The sequence below is a fragment of the Mustela putorius genome, unplaced genomic scaffold (genome assembly GCF_011764305.1).
Source record: "Mustela putorius furo isolate JIRA1106 unplaced genomic scaffold, ASM1176430v1.1 tig00000117_pilon_pilon_pilon, whole genome shotgun sequence".
NCBI classification, from domain to species: Eukaryota; Metazoa; Chordata; class Mammalia; order Carnivora; family Mustelidae; genus Mustela; species Mustela putorius.
In genome coordinates this window covers 1,985,474-2,003,193 of record NW_025421286.1, presented here as the reverse complement: position 1 = coordinate 2,003,193, position 17,720 = coordinate 1,985,474, and the positions used below count along the sequence as shown (strand labels likewise).

At 53.6% G+C, this 17,720-nt stretch overlaps 2 protein-coding genes across 4 annotated transcripts in view; one reads left to right on the top strand and one right to left on the bottom strand.

Annotated features, from left to right (window-relative positions):
- The window catches only part of GMDS (GDP-mannose 4,6-dehydratase), a 614,085-nt gene extending 613,533 nt beyond the window's left edge, over window positions 1-552 (top strand). For all 3 annotated transcript variants that reach the window (XM_004753606.2, XM_045089644.1, XM_045089647.1), the window contains one exon: window positions 106-552. In XM_004753606.2, coding sequence (XP_004753663.1) covers window positions 106-168 — 63 coding nt within the window. In that variant the 3' untranslated portion in view covers window positions 169-552. The remainder of the gene's footprint in view (window positions 1-105) is intronic.
- A 10,370-nt stretch (window positions 553-10,922) lies between these two features.
- FOXC1 (forkhead box C1) lies at window positions 10,923-14,994 on the bottom strand. Its single transcript, XM_004753605.3, has one exon. It carries the CDS (start codon window positions 14,458-14,460, stop codon window positions 12,802-12,804), a length of 1,659 nt encoding a protein of 552 aa, XP_004753662.1. The 5' UTR covers window positions 14,461-14,994; the 3' UTR covers window positions 10,923-12,801.
- Window positions 14,995-17,720: the final 2,726 nt, after the last annotated feature.

Genomic DNA, 17,720 nt, shown 5'->3' with positions numbered 1-17,720 from the left:
GTGGCGGAGGCCTCTCTGGGCGCGCCACAGGGGGTGGGGGTGTCACCCGGAGAGAGTGGCAGAAACTCCTCCCTCACCGCCCACCCTCTGTGTCTCGGGTCCCAGGAGCTGGTGAGGGAGATGGTGGACGCCGACGTGGAGCTCATGAGAAACAACCCCAACGCCTGAGCGCGGCCGCGGACGCCCGCGCCGCCCCTGCCGGCCTGTGGTGGGTCCCCGCTTGGAATCAGCTGGTGCGGGGCCGCAGGTGTGAACCCGGGAGGGGCGCGAGAATCCCGCGGGTTCCCTGCTGACCCTCGCGGCCACTGCGCCTTGTCCCCGCCGTTAGGATCCCGGGCCGCAGAGGTTTGTAGCAGCCGGGACGTGGCACTTCGGGGTTCGGCCCAATTTCCTTTTGTCGAGGCCTCTTCTGAATGGTTTTGTGAAATCAACAAGATGTTTTAATCACACGTTCACTGTACTTGAAATTATGTCATTAGACAACTGAAATTGTGGGGCTTTCAAATCGTTTTCATCTTTTCTTATTAAAAATGGCCTTTCTATGAACTAGCATTCGCAGAGTCGATGTCGGTGTTTTTCCCGAGGTATAAAAGCAGCTATAAGAGCCCCCAAACAAAAATACCCAAATTTTTGCCTTGGAGTGAAATAGCTTCCTTTAGGCCTCCCTCCCTTTTGAGAGAGCCCCTGCGGGTAGACCCCGGCTGCGCCTGAGCCTGCCTTTTGCCTGAGCCTTCTCCTAAGTCCCTGCCTGGGACATTTCTTTCCCCCTTTTGGTGACAATAAGCCACTCTATCCAGCGGATCTGGAAACCCAGTTCCTGAAGAAAGGAGGCATTCACACCCCCTCCGGTCTCTGCTGACTATAATTAGAACCCACGGGGCTCCCACCATCTCAAAAGAAGTCTTGAGAAATAGAGGGGGGCCAGAAGAAGAAACTTGAAGGTAAGTAAATATTGTTGGAACATTCCATGCCAAAGCCCCTGAGTTACCCAGAGGTCTCTGAGCCCATGCCTTTCCTTGTGGTCTAGAATCTTTCACACAATACTTACTTCCAACCACTGCTCAGTGTTAGATCACTTTTAAAAATATCTAATTTTGATTTAATCATTTAACCAATTTATATGAAGTGCTTAATATATGTCAGACATTGTACAGTTGAACTATATCAGTGTTAATTAAAAATTATAATAAAGAGGTTTAACCTGGGCCTAAGATCGCTGGATCCATTTTTCACTGAGCGCATCATTTAGAAGGCCCAGTCTTCACCACAGGCATGTGCTCCTGAGCCATAAACTCATGGCTGTACTAAGTGTATTAAGGCAGGCTAAGGCAGGTGGACACACAAATGTATGGAACCCACAAGCAGCAGGCAAAGATTTGTGTACAGGTGTATATTTCTGCATGAAATACAATATTTTGCCCTAGAATAAATTAGGTCAGGACTCTTCTTTTCCCCCTCCCTCCCTCTCCAAGGAAAATAAAATAAAACTTTATAGCGAATGGAATTCCAGCCTTTGCACATGCTCGTGTGAATGCGGGTGAACTATTTGTGAATGTCTTCACCGGCAGGTTTATGATCTGGGGGAGGACCCAGGCTCCAACGGCTGGCGGCAGGAAAGAGGGCTCTTTGTGTGGCTGCCTGAGTTGCTACAAGAGTATGCTGGCCAGGGGCAGCCTCAGCTTCGATGGAGCAGAACTTGGGCGGCTTGAGGTGGCCCACCCGGTTCTCAGAAGCTGCCCCAGGACAGGCCTTCTCCCAATCGGGATGCTGCTAATTGGAAACAGATGGCTCTGGAAGGCCGGGCTCCAGGACTTAGAGGGCTGGTGGGCACACTTGCACTCACAAGTACAGAGTCACACACATTGCCACACATCCAGATATACACATCTAAACAGGCACATGCACACAAATACAGATACACACCTACAACACGCTAGCGCACGCACTGTCACACAAAACAGTCTCACAAACACACATTCATTCACAAAGTCTTGAAAACACAATTCACGAACCTGCTATCACCAACACACAGCCACACACATACCCTTACAAATCTCACAAATAAACATACTAACACACATTCCCCTTAGCCTTGACCCTGATGGACAGGCACCTCTCCTCTTCTCCTGTGACCCCCCTGAACCTTCACCTCATCCCACACCCAGGCACAGAGGCCATTCTATGCTTGCAGTGGCCCTATGCACTTCAGTGTTTTGAGGCTTGTTATCCCCAAACTGTACTAAGCTCCTTAAAAAGGATCACGAGAGATTCTAGGCAGGGGTTTAATGGGACTGATGTAGAGTTATAATGTTAAATTATTCTTCTCGAATGGCCTGGAGCATCAGTTTCTGAAGGATGCAAAAGTATTTTTGGTTGCATCTTCTCTGTATTCCGGAATCTTCAACTGGGGAGAGGGGGTTGGCTCATTTGGCTTCCTGGTCTCCCACCGTTTAAAGGCTGAACAAGAGAACAGATTTGCCTGAGTATCTCTGTTCTTTCTGTGCTCTGAATTTCACTTGGACATCCTTCAAGACAATTATTAAAAAGTGTCTTCCATCTTAAATCTCAACTCAATTTCACTGAACTTCTTTTTCTCCCCTTTTTCCTGCTCTGCCAGCTTTGGTTATTCAGATTAATTATGATAAAATATCTTCCACCTTGATTTTTTATCTTTTAGTGAAAACTAAGAAAGTCAAACTTTCTGTACATTCAAACATAATACCCAAGCAGTCAAACCCCACATTAGTGCCCCAGATGACAGCAAGATGTATGGATACCTGGGCCACCCAGGACCTCCCTCCCTTTCCATCAGACCAGCCTGCCAGACCGTCTTCTGGGCTGTGTCACCTGCCCTTTGTCTTTAAGGAATTAGGAGGCAGCTAGGCCCCGAGAAATAAACCTGACACACCCCTCCAGCTGTTTAGGGGTGAAGGCATGCAGTGCCGGCTGTGGGACCTTTAACGGAAGTGCTGAAATGCTAGGGAAGATAAAGTTCCCCTCAAGATGGCTCCTCAGGAACTGGATTTCAGGTCTACCATTGTGCGCCAGTAAACCAGTGCAAAAATGCATCAGGCTCCTCCTGGTTTTTAATCGCCTTACCAACACCAACCACCAAAATTCCATAGAACCCCAGATCGCCGGTTGGTCGACTGCTGGCAAATGAAACTTGCCTTGTGTTCTTAAAGCTCCCAGCTGGAAATTTTCATTTCAAATAAAGTCATTTACAAATGACTTTCTAAACCCCAAGAAAGCGTCCCAGGCACCTTGTTTGTATTTGGGAATTTCAACCGGGTACTCTCAGTTTTAGCATGGATCCCCATAAATCCAAGCCCACGCGTCATCTATTTTTCACAACCTGTGCCGCAGCCTTGCGCGATCGATCTGTGTATGGTATGCGAGAAAGGGGTGCGGAGAACTCCCACCCGGGTTTTACAAAAAAGATCGTGAGCGCGCGCGCGCGTATCTTACAAACAGATCAACATGTCCCATCACCCACCTACACCTCTCCAAAAATCGTGGGCTTTAATAACTGATGGTGCCGCGAAGCTTCACAAACGGGAGGGACAACTGCGACACAAAGCTGCTCTGGGTGCTGGCCCACCCTCCGCAGTCGGGGTTTTCCCACCATCCACGGCTTCCTTTTGGGGCTCACCGGGTCTTGGGCCTGATTTCTTCAGGGAGACGCAGGGGGCGCTGCTGCCCTACCCCAAGCACGCCCCAGGCCAGGGCTCCCAGCGACCTCCCAACCTCGCTCTCTGCCCCGCGAAAACCCCGAAGCGTCGAGCACATTTTCAGGGGCTGTGCCATCAGGGTTATTACTTGTCACTGGGTCTCTAGTCACGTCGCTTTCCCCGGCCTGTGAGGTTGCCTCTGCCGCCCCCCAGGCCCGACCCAAGGTGCTTCCCGCCGGCCGCCTGGGGCTCACCCTCACCACCGCCTGGCCCTCCCGTAGTGCGCTCTGTCTCCAGAGACCTTTCCAAGGCCTCCGTTACGAATACGACGGCATGGCCCCACCCCCACCCTCACCCGTTTCCTCAGCCAGAGTGTCTCTCTCTGCTGCAATGGCGACGACCGCAGCGTGACCCCAGCCCCACCGCCTACTCCCCAGCTCCCGCCCTTCCTCCAGGGTCAGGGATCACACACAGCGGACGCCCCGTCTCAGCTGCCCTTTTGATCTCTGAATTCAGGGCCATGTGCCCGTCTCTGAGCGCACCCACTATGCCAGGTACTAAAGGGTCCAGACGGCGGTTGCTCAGGCCTAGGCTGGCCTGCGTACTCGGCTCACTAGCTCTGCAACCACCCGCGCGGCTCAACTCCGGACCTCCAAGCTTCCGCGGGGACTCGGGGAAGGTGGTTGCTGGGGTGGCGGACTGCGGGACCTAACTGCGCCGCGCGCGTGCGCATGCGCCGGCTTAGCTTCCTCCGCCCAGACCCCAGTGGGCTCGGCCCCGCGCACTTGTCCCGGGGTTCGCGGCCTTGCGCTCCCCACCTAGCGAACACGGGTGGGAGCTGAGGAGGTGATGGAGAGCTGTCTTTAAGAACACCCTCCTTGTCGCGGCCCTGGCTTCGCTAATGCGCCAGTGGTGACCGCGGAAACGGGCGTTTGGAAGCCTAAGACCCAAGGCGCTAGAGCTTGCGGGTTGGTGAACTGGGGGAGGCAACTGAAATCGGGGCTCCCCTAACCCCCGCCACTGTGACGCGAGGCGCTGGGCGCGGGCCAGCCTCTGAGGAAACCGCGCAGCCTGAGGCCTGGGCCGGAGTGGCGGGCCGCGGGCAAGGGAATGTATATTTGGAAGGGGTCAGGACCTCGGCTGGAGTCTGACTTTTTATGGCGAGGAAGCCGCCTGGGAAGGGCCTTCTGGCCAGGCTTTCCTGTTGTGCCACTTCCCCCCCACCACCACCACACACACACACACACACACACCACACACACAACTCCCCCCCCCCCCCCCCCCCGCAGCGCCGGGGAGGGAGGGAGGGAGGCCCAATCCTGGCGGAACCCCGGGTCCCCATGCTCCACGGACTCTTTCCTGGGGACTGAACCGGTGAGCAGGCCGGTCCCGGAGGGAGCCCGCAAATGCAGAGCAATGGCACATTTCTTAGTGGGCAAAGGCACTGTAAACAACCGCCCTGCACCCCCTGGATAGTCCCTGGGAGTGGGCGCACAGGAAGCCTGGACAGGTGACCTAGGGCATCACTCCTCGAGTTCTCTCTCGGAATTTCTAGCACCTAGGCAGCCCTCGGCTCTGGGAACAACGATGGGGATCTCCGTTCGGGCTCTCCCAGGACACTTCCAGCAGAGGCTCGGGACCCTCACACCCTTCCACCCCGAGTTAGCCCACCACACTGTTCTCCCCATCACCGGAGCGGCCAGCTGCCAAGCCCATCGTCCACTGTCCGTGTGAGTCCTCTGTGGGTGATAGTAGAAATCCTCTTGGAAGGGCAAGGAAAGCCGTCTGTTTTCTGGGGTGACGGTGCTGCAAAGAGGCCCCATGGCCCCACCCGAGCGCGAACCCTGGCGCTGCAGAACGAGCCTGATTTGGGGACTATGGGGCCCCTCAACAGGGTCCCTGGCGCACGGGTCTCCCAGGACAGGGGCCCTCCCTGAGCACCTTCCTGAGTGCAGATTTTGCTCAGCTCAGAGAATAGTTTTCATTTTTCCTCCAATGGCAGGTTTTTAAGAGTCTCATTGCCACCTAAACACTTGCTCCTCAACTCTGACCTGTTTGCATATCTCTACCATTAACAAGATCCCCGGTATAGCTTCCAGGACCAATGACCTGCTTTTATACCGAAGGAAATGCGAGGCCTTAAGAGTTAATGGTGCTAAATATGTTGGTTTTCCTGCTTTTTCCCTAGGGTAGGTAATGGGGGTGGGAGGGTGCCTGTCTTCCATTTCTTATTCTCCCCCTCTCCCTTCTGCTTCCATTTGTGTGTGTGTCTGTGTCTCTCTCTCTCATCTCTCAATCTAAATCAACCTCAAAGCCTTACCTCAGACCTCTTCTTTCCTCAACCTCCAGTTCTGAGACTCCTCCAAGCCCTGTCCTTAGGCCCTGCCTGGGGTTCCACCACCCAGGTCAATGGAGAGGCCCCACCACCTGGCCCTGGCTGCCAGCCTGCTGCTCACCCCATAGGCTCACAAATTGCACTTCCATGCCCACCCAAGCAGCACCAAGCTGTGTTGACTTAGGGGGCAAATGAGCAGCCCACCCAGTCTCCTTCCTGGGAATAGGCACAGCTAAGGGAAAAGATAGGCAGTTTCGTACAAATGACCAGCAGTGCTGACCAGTGGGCTTGGAGGAACCCAAGGGCAGACCAGTGAAAAGAGAAGATGTTCTTTGGGAGAATAGAGGCAGGTGCTATCTGGAAGAGGAAAGAGGCCTATGGAAGCACCCTTCAGGTTTTCAGAGTCACCCTCCAGACTCCAGGTGGGTAGACTGAGCAGGAAGCAGTGTCAGGCCCTCTCTGAGGACCACTCAGACCAGCCTCTCCTCTCAGGCTATCTCCCCATGAGAGCTCCACCACTCTCTCCAGTCCTGAAGACAGACTCAGGCCTATATGTAAGGAGATTCCAGATCCTACTGCAACTCCTATAATATGCTCAATATGCCACAAATTTGAAATCAGTGAGGGAAAAAATCAAGTAAACAATAAAAAAAATATATAAAACAGAGATTTTCTTTGGAGCCATGGTAAGATGGGAAAGGAGCACGACAAAGGTCTTAAGTCAGGCCTCATGCTCTCTGCACCATATTTTGGTTTCCAGTAAGGCGGACATGGTACATTTTGCTCAATTTTCCACTCCTAATCACGTTGAGAACGTCGTCGAGAAGGGGCTTTCATTTTTCTGAATGGATTTTTGAGCTGGAATTCATTTAATCAACTATTGCTCCTTTTCCAACTGGACTCAGACCTGGAACCTGCCAGTCCTGCTCACATGGGGCCCCAGCTCTGTCCAAGGCCTGAGTCTGTGCTCCAGGTCAGGGTCCCATGTGGCCCATTACCCAGAGGGCTCAGAGCCTGAGCATACCTGCCACTGGGTAGGTAGCTCAAGCTGGGAGACATCTGGGAGAAACTTGGGGGCCCCCAAGGCCTTTTAAAAAGGCCTGGCAGGAAGGCAAGGGAGAAAATGACAAAGAGAGAGACAGAGGTACAAAGACACATAGAACTCCATGAAAAACTTAATGATTAAGTTGGATTCACACTCAGAAAGGGAGAGACAGAGTAAAGGAGGTATCAGGTCACACAAGTCCAGTTATGAATGTAGAACGCAATTTGTAAAGGAAGACTTTCTGTTTAAGTGCGAGTGAAAATGCCATTAATTAAAGCTCATTTCAAAGACCCTCTTAGTCTCCTTATAAATTGAAATAGGAGCTTTCAGAAAAGTAGGGTGTCTGAAGCTGACATTTAGGGCCCCATAGCAAATCTCAGCAGTTTTGTTTTGTTTTGTTTTGAATGCCATTGTGACCACTGTCTGAATAAACTAGGTCTTAATTTTTGGGAGCTCTCCTGAGCTTAAGGCTTCTCCACCCTCTGCTCCCCCACACCCCACAACTTGGTGGAGTGAGGACTATGACATAGTCTCTTGGTCCCTTTTCTGCCTGCCTCTCTCCAAAGCTCCCTGCTTAGCTAAAGAATGACTGTCCGCACAGAGTCTATCCTGCCTGGCCAACTTTATTACATGGCCACGATCAATCTTGCACTTAACGCGACATTTGTTTATGACCCGATGGGAAGGGCTAATGGTTTCATGAACCCACTCTGAAAAGAGTTGAGAGGAATCTAAAGAGAAGATCCGGGATAGCCGGCAGGAGCCAGTAGGGAGAACTGGGCTCAGAAGCAAAGGGGGTCTCTCTCCAGGAGCTAGAAGATGTGGAGTGAGGGTAGAAAGAAACAGTTGTTCCAACCACCCTTATTTCCAGTACCACTAACAGCTGGGGAGAACACAGATCTGAGTGTCCAAGACCGGGCTCCACAGATGCCTCCAGTCCCTCTTGGGCAGCCTGGTCAGGCAGCCTGGACCTGCAGAAGGTTCAGGGCCTCTCTGGAACCTTGCACCATGAAGAACAAAACTAAAGGCCCTCCATCTTAAAACTGAGACCCGCTCCCTAGAGAACAGGATGGGAGAGAAAAGGTCCTATGTCTCATTTTTACCTATCTGAGTTCAGGGGAGCCTGAGAGGGCTATAAGGCACTCTTGTTTCCTGACCCTTATTTCTGACCCCTGTAGGGAACAGCCAAGAGCTTACAGACCACCAGCACAATTGAGGCTTATTCCTCTGCAAACATGATTATTAATGACACAAACTGTGTAGAATGATAAATTGTAAAATGCATGCTTGTTTGTATGCAGTCTGGTCAGAAAAGCTCTGCTAACTACATAGCCCTGGAAAATAGTACATGTTCCTACCACATACGCAATACGCCAAAATGCAAGTTTTTATATGGCATGTAACATGCTGGCATTTACTTGCTTGCTGTATAAATTGCTAAGGAAATAAATGCACCCACTGCTACATAAAGGACAAAATACTCACTATCCCAAAGCTTTCTACAGAGGTTCACTTCAAAATTCGCCAAGTCCCAACCACTAGATCCTGCCCTGTGTCCACGGCTAATTTCAAAATGTACTGTCTGTTAGGTAAAATAGCAAGAAGTTTCTCTTAGGATATTTTACAGAAAAAAAAATATCCCTTATTGCTGAAAAAGTGCAAATCAAACCTGCAAACCACTAAGGAGTAAGTAGTTCTCCCAGATTCAATAAGGTCAGCCATACTTGTTTTCTCTTAAATTGGATGAGAAGCCAAAAGCACGTGTGTTGAGAGTAGAAAACATTACCCATTACCTATATGGTTTAAAAAATCAGAATAATTAGCAGAACTTCTGACCTTGCACTCCAACACAGCTTCTGAACTACTACTTAGGTAACTCCCATAGAAATAACTATATATGAATAACACAAACACCTTCCTAGACACATGTCTTCCATGGCTAATTTTCAAACGTTGCACTAGAAGAGGGCAAGAATGACTGCTAAGAAGCTTGTCCCCGGGGCAAGTGTGTAAACACTCCCAGGAGTTTAGGAGAGGAGCTCTACACAGCCGCAGAAGCCCAAGCGCCGCACTCATGCCAATAACCTTCTTCAGCCTCAGGAATTCGGGCCCCGAAGAAGGAAGAGCGAGGGGGTGCCGCTGCCCACTCCGCGTTCTGGCGTGGTGGGGCAGGGTCCCCAGTCGGGAGAGCGGGTTCTGCCCCCGCCAACCACCCTCCCCTCGCCACGCCGTGCTCACCCGGGCAAGGCGGCTCCCGCGCAGGCCGCGTGCGTTACCTCGGGGCGCGAAGGCAGAGGCTGCCCCGGGCCGCGCCTCCCACCCACAGCGCCTACCCCACTGTCCCTCAATCCATCCCTCGGAACCCAGCGGTCAAGTTCTCAAGAGCCAGGCTGGGGTAGGCCCAGGGCTGGCAGCGGCAGCGACGTGCTCTGGCCTTAAAGCTCAGGCCCAAGGAGCAGCAGAGGGGTGCGAGCACGTGGACCCCGAACGCGCCGAACCCGCTGCTTGCTTTGCATATCTCTTGCGTCCCTTAGGCCCAGCGACTCCTCGCGCCGGCCACCGCCAAATGATTTGTGGCCTCTGTAAACCGACCCCACAAGCCGCGCGAGGACGCAGCCCAGCCGGGGAGGCCGCCTGGGGCCCACGCGCTGGCCCAGGCAGGTCCGGCGCGGGGCGGGTTGGAAGTTGTCCCTCAAATCGTGCGGCTGCCGAGGCTGCGGGCTGGCGCGGGTCGCGTTGTCACCCGAGAGCAATGGAGTGCCTGTGACCTTTCCACCCCGGCTGAGCACCTAAACACATGTGTGTGTTCAAAACAAAGGCGGCAGCGAACAGTATAAAAAGGGAGCACCGTGGGCCAGGGGCGCGAGGCGAAGGTGCGGGATGAGCGGGACAAGCTGCTTTCCCGCGGCTCCGCGGGCCCAGGCGGCGAGGGCCCGAAAGCGCTCCTCCGGGCTTCGCAACCCTCGTCCCTCCACACAGAGCCCTGCTTTTTGCCATTTGCTGTTCAGCCCGATCTTCCAGGCACCCACGCCCCAACCTGTGATTAATCCATCACACCTAACGAGAGGTTTCCACGGACTCTTTTTCCCCCCAAACAACTGATTTCGGGGGAGAGGGAGCGGGGAGGAGAGCGAGAATCCGGGGACTGGAGGCGGCGCGGGGGGGGGGCGGGGGGGGCAGGGGTTAGGGGTTGGGGGGATAGAGGAAGGAGCTCCAAACACAAACAGAAGCCGGGCCCAGGCCGCGGTGGATAATTACAACTAATTAGCTGCAGAGCGTTCCCGTCCGGGAGCGGCGTCCGGGAGGCCGGCGTCGGGCCAGGAGAGACCCGGCAAGACCAGGGCCGCGGAGAAACGCCCAAGCAGGAAAGCCCCGGGTGGGCCACAGGTCTACCCTAGCCAAGTCCCCATTCCAAAACGTTGCATCAGGCAAGTCGAGAAAGTCACGGTCTCGGCTGCCGGAGCTGACGGGCCTTGGGATAGATCACCCGTCCGAGCGGACGGGGCCATTCCGTTGGTCACCTGCTGCCGCTTCGCATCTGGGCCTAGACAGCCCAGCTCCAGCCACCGGACCTTCTGTCCGCAAATCCTGGCTCCACGGTCGGCTCCCAAAAGTGGACCAACGCACAGACTCCACGAGGTCTGGCAGTGGATTCTTTCCCTTCACCGCCCACCCCAAGTGGGTAACCCGACGCAGCGCCAGCGCCACGGGCTGAGACAGCCAAGCGGAGGTTTAAACGCAGCAGTCAGCGAGTCTCAGCCGGCCTGACCCGGAGAGACACCCGCGCCCTGGGCCGCTGCGCTCTTCCTTAGCTATTAGGTTACGACTCTGAGCGAAGAGATCCAGCAAATCAGAGGCCACGTAAAGCAGGTTTTGACTGAAATTAGAGTGTATTTATTTGCAGCAATCCTTTAACAATGATCAAATTTTGACAACAAGCAATAGCAATTACTGCTAAGTGTTGCCTCTAGATAGGAGCGGCAGATAGGAGGAAACTGTATTATCTCGAAAACAAACTGAAAGGCCCTGAATGTCTGTAATCAAATCGCCATCTCTCCAAAGTCTGATTGACAGGGCAGATCACCCTAAGATAATGAATTTATTACATTTCCTGGGTTATTTACAAAGGGGGAGGGTCAATCTGGGTTGCCCCCTAGGTTTAACTGTAAATTAACAAGAGAAAATGGATTGAAAAGAAACCACCCTAGACTAAAATGTTCTGCTCTTCTCTCCTTCCTTCTTACTGCTTTAAATCTTTTTCAAAAAATAATAGTTCTACAAACATATCTTCTAAAATAGTTTCCCAGAGATTAAATATCCTTTTCCAACCCACAGTGTGTATATATATATATATATATACACACACATATATATGTGTATATATATGTATATGTATATGTATATATATAGTTTTAAAAATCAACCCTTCTATGTAACACATGAAAGATTGTAAATGTGAATGAGTTAAATATATACATTTAAAAACTGGTTTATTTTTCCTCTTATAAAGTAGTGAAATTAATAGGCGAAATATCTATCCAGCATTTGGCTCATGGGGATGTCTAATAGAATCACGATTTTGTATGTGCTACACAAGCCAAATATTCATTTGTGTATATCTGGAGGCACAGTCACATATCTCTACACACAGGTATCACTGTGGTAACACCAGTGCTGATTCATGGGCTTAGAATTTTCAGATCATGTTCTGTCCTTACTGAAAAAAAATATATTTGTGTATATGCCAACTCAGATCTGTTTAGGAAAATATCTTTTGACTAGCCACAAAGCAAGCTGACTATATAGTACATTTTGCAGAAGATGCTGCAGGAAAAAAAAATCTAAACAAAAAGAGACTTTCATGTGAAATTTGACAAGGAATAGTCAGAGGGTTCTTCCATTTTTCAGCTACTTAGGAGAAGAATAGGTCATTTCTAGTCTTTTAATCTGAAATCTTTTTTCTTATAATAATTACGGCTGTATTAAAGTATCCAGACATATAGATCTCATTCAAACTGAATGGTAATTTATTAATAAACAATGAATATGTTCAACAAAAAGGAAAAAAAAGATGATAGAATAAGATTAATACAGTTTCCCTTTTTATAATGAAAAAAAAAAAAAGCACAATTTAAAGTTTCAGGCAATTTAACGTCAGGTTTTGGAAACACTTTCTGGCGTTTGGTCCACGACATCCAACTACAAATTAAAAATAAATTACTATGTTGCAATTTACATTTTAAAACAAGTCCATGAATAAAAAGAAAGCGATTTTCATATACGGGGACTTTCCCCCTCCTTTCAACATAGGATAAAATATCTTACAGGTGAGAGGTGGAGGAAAGAGAAGGGCAGGGGAATGGGAGAGAAGGGAGAAAAGCGTGATCTCTGAAAAGCAAGAAGAAACTTACGTGTTATCTGGAGTAACACTGTCCTTTAATAAACCATGATTTTGCTGTCTCTGTACAAAATAGTTTACTGTTTTGTTTATTTAGATAAGGCAAAGTGAAGGTGGCTCTGAATCTTTTAAGAAAATAGTTTTCTTTGTGCTGGTGAGTTGAATTTTTGGAGGGATTCTGTTCGCTGGTTTTGTGAATATTTTTCAAGGTTTTTTGTTTTTTGTGTTTTGTTTTTAATTGGATTTCTTTTTCTCTTCTTTTTTTGGTTTCGATTTTGCACTGATGGTTCTTTTGGCTGTTCCTGCTTTAGGGTTCCATTCAGTCCGACTCTGGAGGGGGGGCTCGGGGGTGTCAAAACTTACTACAGTCGTAGACGAAAGCCCCGGACGTGCGGTACAGAGACTGGCTGGAAGGGAAGGCCATCTGACAGCTACTATTCCCGTTCACCGGAGAGTTGTTCAAGCCGATCCTCTGTGACTCGAACATCTCCCGCACAGAGTGGAAGTTCTGCTGCTGGCCGGGATAGCCCGCGGCCGCCGCCGCCGCCGCCGCGCTCGCCAAGTGGCCCAGGTCTCCGCCCGCCTGGTTCAGGTACCACGAGGTGAGGCGGCCTTGGTGGGCCGCAGGGTGGTGGCCGGTCTCCTGGCCCCCGCCGCCGTGACTCAGGGACGAGGAGCTGCTGCTGGTGACTGGGGGCAGGGAGTAGTCGGGCAGGGGGTCGTCCACCGCCGAGCCGCCCGCGCCCCCCGGCGCGCCCTGCAAGTGGCCGCCGCGCTCTCCGGCCGCGTACAGGCTCATGGCCTGCAGGTTGCAGTGGTAGGTTCCGGCGCCCGCCGCGCCGCCGCCGCCGCCGCCCCCTCCGCCGCTGCCCCCGCCAGAGCTGCCGGCGCTGGAGCTCTGGCTGCAGGGGGAGCTGTAGAGAGAGCTCTGGCCAGGCGAGTAGGCGCCGAGCGCCAGCGGGGGTGCGATGCCCGAGCGCGAGGACCCGGTTGCCGAGGCCAGGAGGCCTGAGCTGAGCTCCGCGGCTGCGCCCTGCGGCGACCCCCGAAGCGATGTCATGATGTTGTCCACGCTGAAGCCCTGACTGTGGTGCGGCGGAGGCGGCGCGGGCTGGGCGGGCGGCGGTGGCTGCGCCGGCTCCGCGCCGTCCAGGCTCAGTGGCCGCGCGGAAGGCAGGCTGCCCGGGGGGCTGCTCCCACTCGACAGGCTGCTGCTACTGCTGTCGGGGCTTTCGATTTTGGGCACCGCGGCGGCGCTGCCGCTGCCCAGGGCGGCGGCTGGGGACAGGGGCTGGGGCGGCGAGGGGCACGTACCGTTCTCGGTTTTGATGTCCTGAATGCGCACTGGCGGAGGCTGCGGTCCGGGCGCGGCGCCGTCGGCCTGCTCGGGCGGCGCGGGCGGGGGCTGGCGACCGGGCTGCGGCGGCGGCGGCTCCTTGAGGTGCAGCCGGTCCTTCTCCTCCTTGTCCTTCACCGCGTCTTTCTTCTTGAAGCGCCGCCGTCGCCGGAGGAAGCTGCCGTTCTCGAACATGTTGTACGAGTCCGGGTCCAGCGTCCAGTAGCTGCCCTTGCCGGGTTTCTTGTCGTCGCGGGGCACCTTGACGAAGCACTCGTTCAGGGAGAGGTTGTGACGAATGCTGTTCTGCCAGCCTTGTTTATTGTCCCGATAGAAAGGGAAGCGGTCCATGATGAACTGGTAGATGCCGTTGAGGGTGATCTTCTTGTCCGGGGCGTTCTGGATAGCCATGGTGATGAGCGCGATGTAGCTATAGGGAGGCTTCACCATGTCCTTGGGCTGTGGCTGCGGCGTGTAGGGCCCATAAGCTCGGGCCATGCCGCCCGGGTACTGCTCGGCGTGCGCCGGGTGCGAGTACACGCTCATGGGGGCCGGCATGGCTGTGTAGCCGCCCCCGGCCGCCGCCGCCGCGGCGCGGTAGTAGCTCTGCTCTCCGCCAAGGTAGGGCACCACTCCCAGGGAGTTGGGGCTGGACACGGAGTAGCGCGCCTGCATGGCCCCCGCTTGCCGCCGCCGCCCCGCGCCTCCCGCCGCCCCCCACCCTCCCTAGGCCGGCCACGCCGCGCCGGCTGCCCAGTCCGAGTCCGGGCCCCACAGAGCTGGTGCCGGGCCGCCGCGCTGAGTCCGGCTCGGCCGCCGCCGCCTCCCGAAGCCGCCGGCCGCGCGCGGCCTCTCCCTGCGCTTGATCGAGCTCTTGGGGCGCCTCGGGCCACTTCGGGGTCCGTGCTAGGGAAGAGGGCCGGACGAGGACGCGGCAAACGGCCTTGGAGGAACCCGCGGAGCAACTTCCAGGCGAAAACGGCAAAACAGAGTCAAAACTATAAAAACAAGAAGGCGCCCTTCTCGCCACACTGCCTGCGCCTTCCAGGAGACTCTGCCCTGAGCCGCCGGCGAAGGCGGCCAAATACCAGGGGCGGGGGGCAGCGCGCCGGCCGCCTTCCCGGGCCCCGCGTCACCTTTTTTTCAGTCTCTCGCGCGCCGGCCGCTTAAGGAAGCATTGGGAAAACTTCTGAACTTTTGAGCATCCGTCACCCAGGCGAGGACTTTTTTACGCAGTTACATTTTTTCCGGGCCGCGGAGCCCCGCCCCACCACAGCAGCAGCAGCCAATGGTCGGCGAGAACCGCCTCTGAATGAGCCGGAGGCCGAGCCCTGGCGGCCCGCGCCCAGCTGCGGGAGGACCGCAGGGCTGACCACACGCGCGCCGGCCGTTCCGAGCCCGCGCCCCTACCCCTGCCCCTGCCCGCGCCAGGCCTGCACCCACAGCAAGATCGGCCCCCGAACCCCAGCCGTCCGCTGCCGCCGCCCACACGGTCTTCCACTCCCGGCCCTCCGCACAGGCGTCCATTGTTCTCGCAGACTTCCTGGGTCCTCCTGGGCCCCACGCAGACCCTTCCTCCGTCCACCGCTCCAAAATGTCACCGAGTACTCGAGCCCCAGCTTGGGATGGCTCTCTCCCATTCCCTGGTCGATCTGGCTGATTCCAGTGCCGGGATTTCCTGGGCTTCTCTTCCCCTCCTCCTTTTCAAAACCCTCACCTTTCCTCTCTTTCCACTTCTTCCCTCTCGTTGCCAGTCTCACTCGGTTCACAGATATGTTCATTTGCCCCTCACCTGGAGATTCTCTTGTCCGGAGGTGGGTTGCAAAGGACAGGGTTTTAAGGCTCAGTCATAGCCATGCTTTCCCGGCGGGGCAGGAATTGTCGCCCCCACCTCGGCTGCCTCGTGACACCCACCCAGTAGAAATAAGGGAGAGGGGATCTGGGGCCTTGCCGGGACCGCTGCCCAGGTAGGCTCCGCCTGCGGCATTTCAGGCCACCTTGCTCCTCGTCTCCCCCAGGGCATTTGACACCCCAAGGGTGTTAGAGGCTCTGGCTGCAGGGGCCAGGAGGCTTCCCTGCGCTCCCCTGTGGCGGGAAGGGTGGGGGGTGTATGTGATCCCTAAAGTTCGCCACAAGCCGCAGGGTCTTTGCTTCTGGTCCGGCATGTTTCGGCTTAGAGGAGGGGTCACGCTTCGGGCTCAGTGACATTAGCAGGTGTGATGACAAGAAGCAAATAAACACGTCCAAGAACTTAACGCGTTTCAGTTCAACCTCCATCTCCACACGCGCGGTGCTGCCGACTTGCAGATAACGGGTGTGTTGGCTGGGTGGGGGCGCAGTTAGAATCGCACCTGCGGAACAGCTCAGGGATGGGGGGGTGGTAAGCACGGAGGGCATATCCTTGTGCACGCCTGAGATGTACAGTTTCTGAAAGACTGGAATGGGATGAAAAGAGGAGAAAGGGGAAAAAACGAAGGAGCAGGAAGAAATTTGGCCACCCTCCGCCTGCAGCGCAATTCTGCCTTTTGGCAACTCTAGAAAAGACCCTCCTGAAGACTGAAGACTAGATCCTTTACCAGAAGCCGGGCGGGGTGGGGTGGGGGGGCTGCCAAGCTTAGGAAACTGTGAAGAAGAGTAGTGTGACGCATTTAACACCTCCGCTCCCCCAATTTCTGACAATCTTTAACTGCAAGCCCCTTTTGGCTTCCCAGCTGGAATCCCGGCTTCCTCACTGCACAAAAATTCTCATTGTCGCTTTAGTTGTTAGATATCGAAGGCGCTGACTTGTGTAGCAGACTCAGCTCCGTGTTACTTGAACATTTAAAAAATAGCGTGTTTCAGAATGGACTTTTACATGGAGAGAAAAGGACCTGCTACTTCCAGAACTAGCGTGGGGGTGGGGGGGTTGCCGGAAGTTCCGATTCCTGAGGCAGCTGCCTCTTGGCCTGCTGTGCTCTTGGGACACTTGGAACTCATTTTTCAGGGTGTTTGCAACGCCTGGGAGGGCTCGGATTGGAAGAAACACTTGATTTATCAGCAGAAGGCTCAGTATTTGATGGTTCTTAAAAATACTTGCAAAGGGAGGAAGGGGAAAGAAGACTCCCCCCGCCCAACTGAAAAATTAATTCATGTCCAGCTCCCATCCCTATACTCCTTGGCTGATGCTCTATGGGGCACTCTGGCTTCAACCTGGAAGCCAATTAATTGGTCTCCCTAAACGCCCCAGTATTAGGTGAATTTGAACTTTAAACTGCATCTCCACTGCTCACAGTGCATGGAAAGGAAAGCAGCAATAGCGACTCATTTGTGTTCCTAATGTGGGAAACGGCTGCGGCCCCGGGTTTTGCAATGGACGGTTGTGTTTAGCGGTCTCTCCCCAGCACACCGTCTCCTTCTCTCCCCTCGCTGTCTTCCTCAGCCAGCCCCAAGAAGTGCGAACAGCTTGTTATGTAAATTGCAAATCGAACAGAGGTGGTGTTCTGGGCTCCCCACTTTGGATATAAAAGTTACCGTTGTGAAATTAGTATCTGGCATGCGGAAAAAAAAAAAAAATGGAGGGATGCAGTTTTATAAAGATCAACTTTCCACTGGTTTAGCTCTGGATATTCGCCAGGAAAAGATATTTGCATTTGTGTTTTATAAGCTTACTCGGAAACAAATCTCCAGTAAACGGCTTTCAAGTACTTTGCTTATTTTATTATTGTTGTTAGTGGTGTTATTTTAACGTTAAGGCACAGAAATGAAGTCTTTTGGGGAATGGGTTAAATTTTTTATTTTCAGTTAAAGTTTTTGATGCCCCTTTTCCCAGCTCCTTGGGGGTAGTTCAGTCATCAGTCTCCCAAACAACCCTTGACTCAATTGGCAGAAATGCCCCGGCAGGAAACCTTGGGCTTCTTTTCTGACGCCTCCCGTGCTTGCAGCCTGAAGGTCGGGCA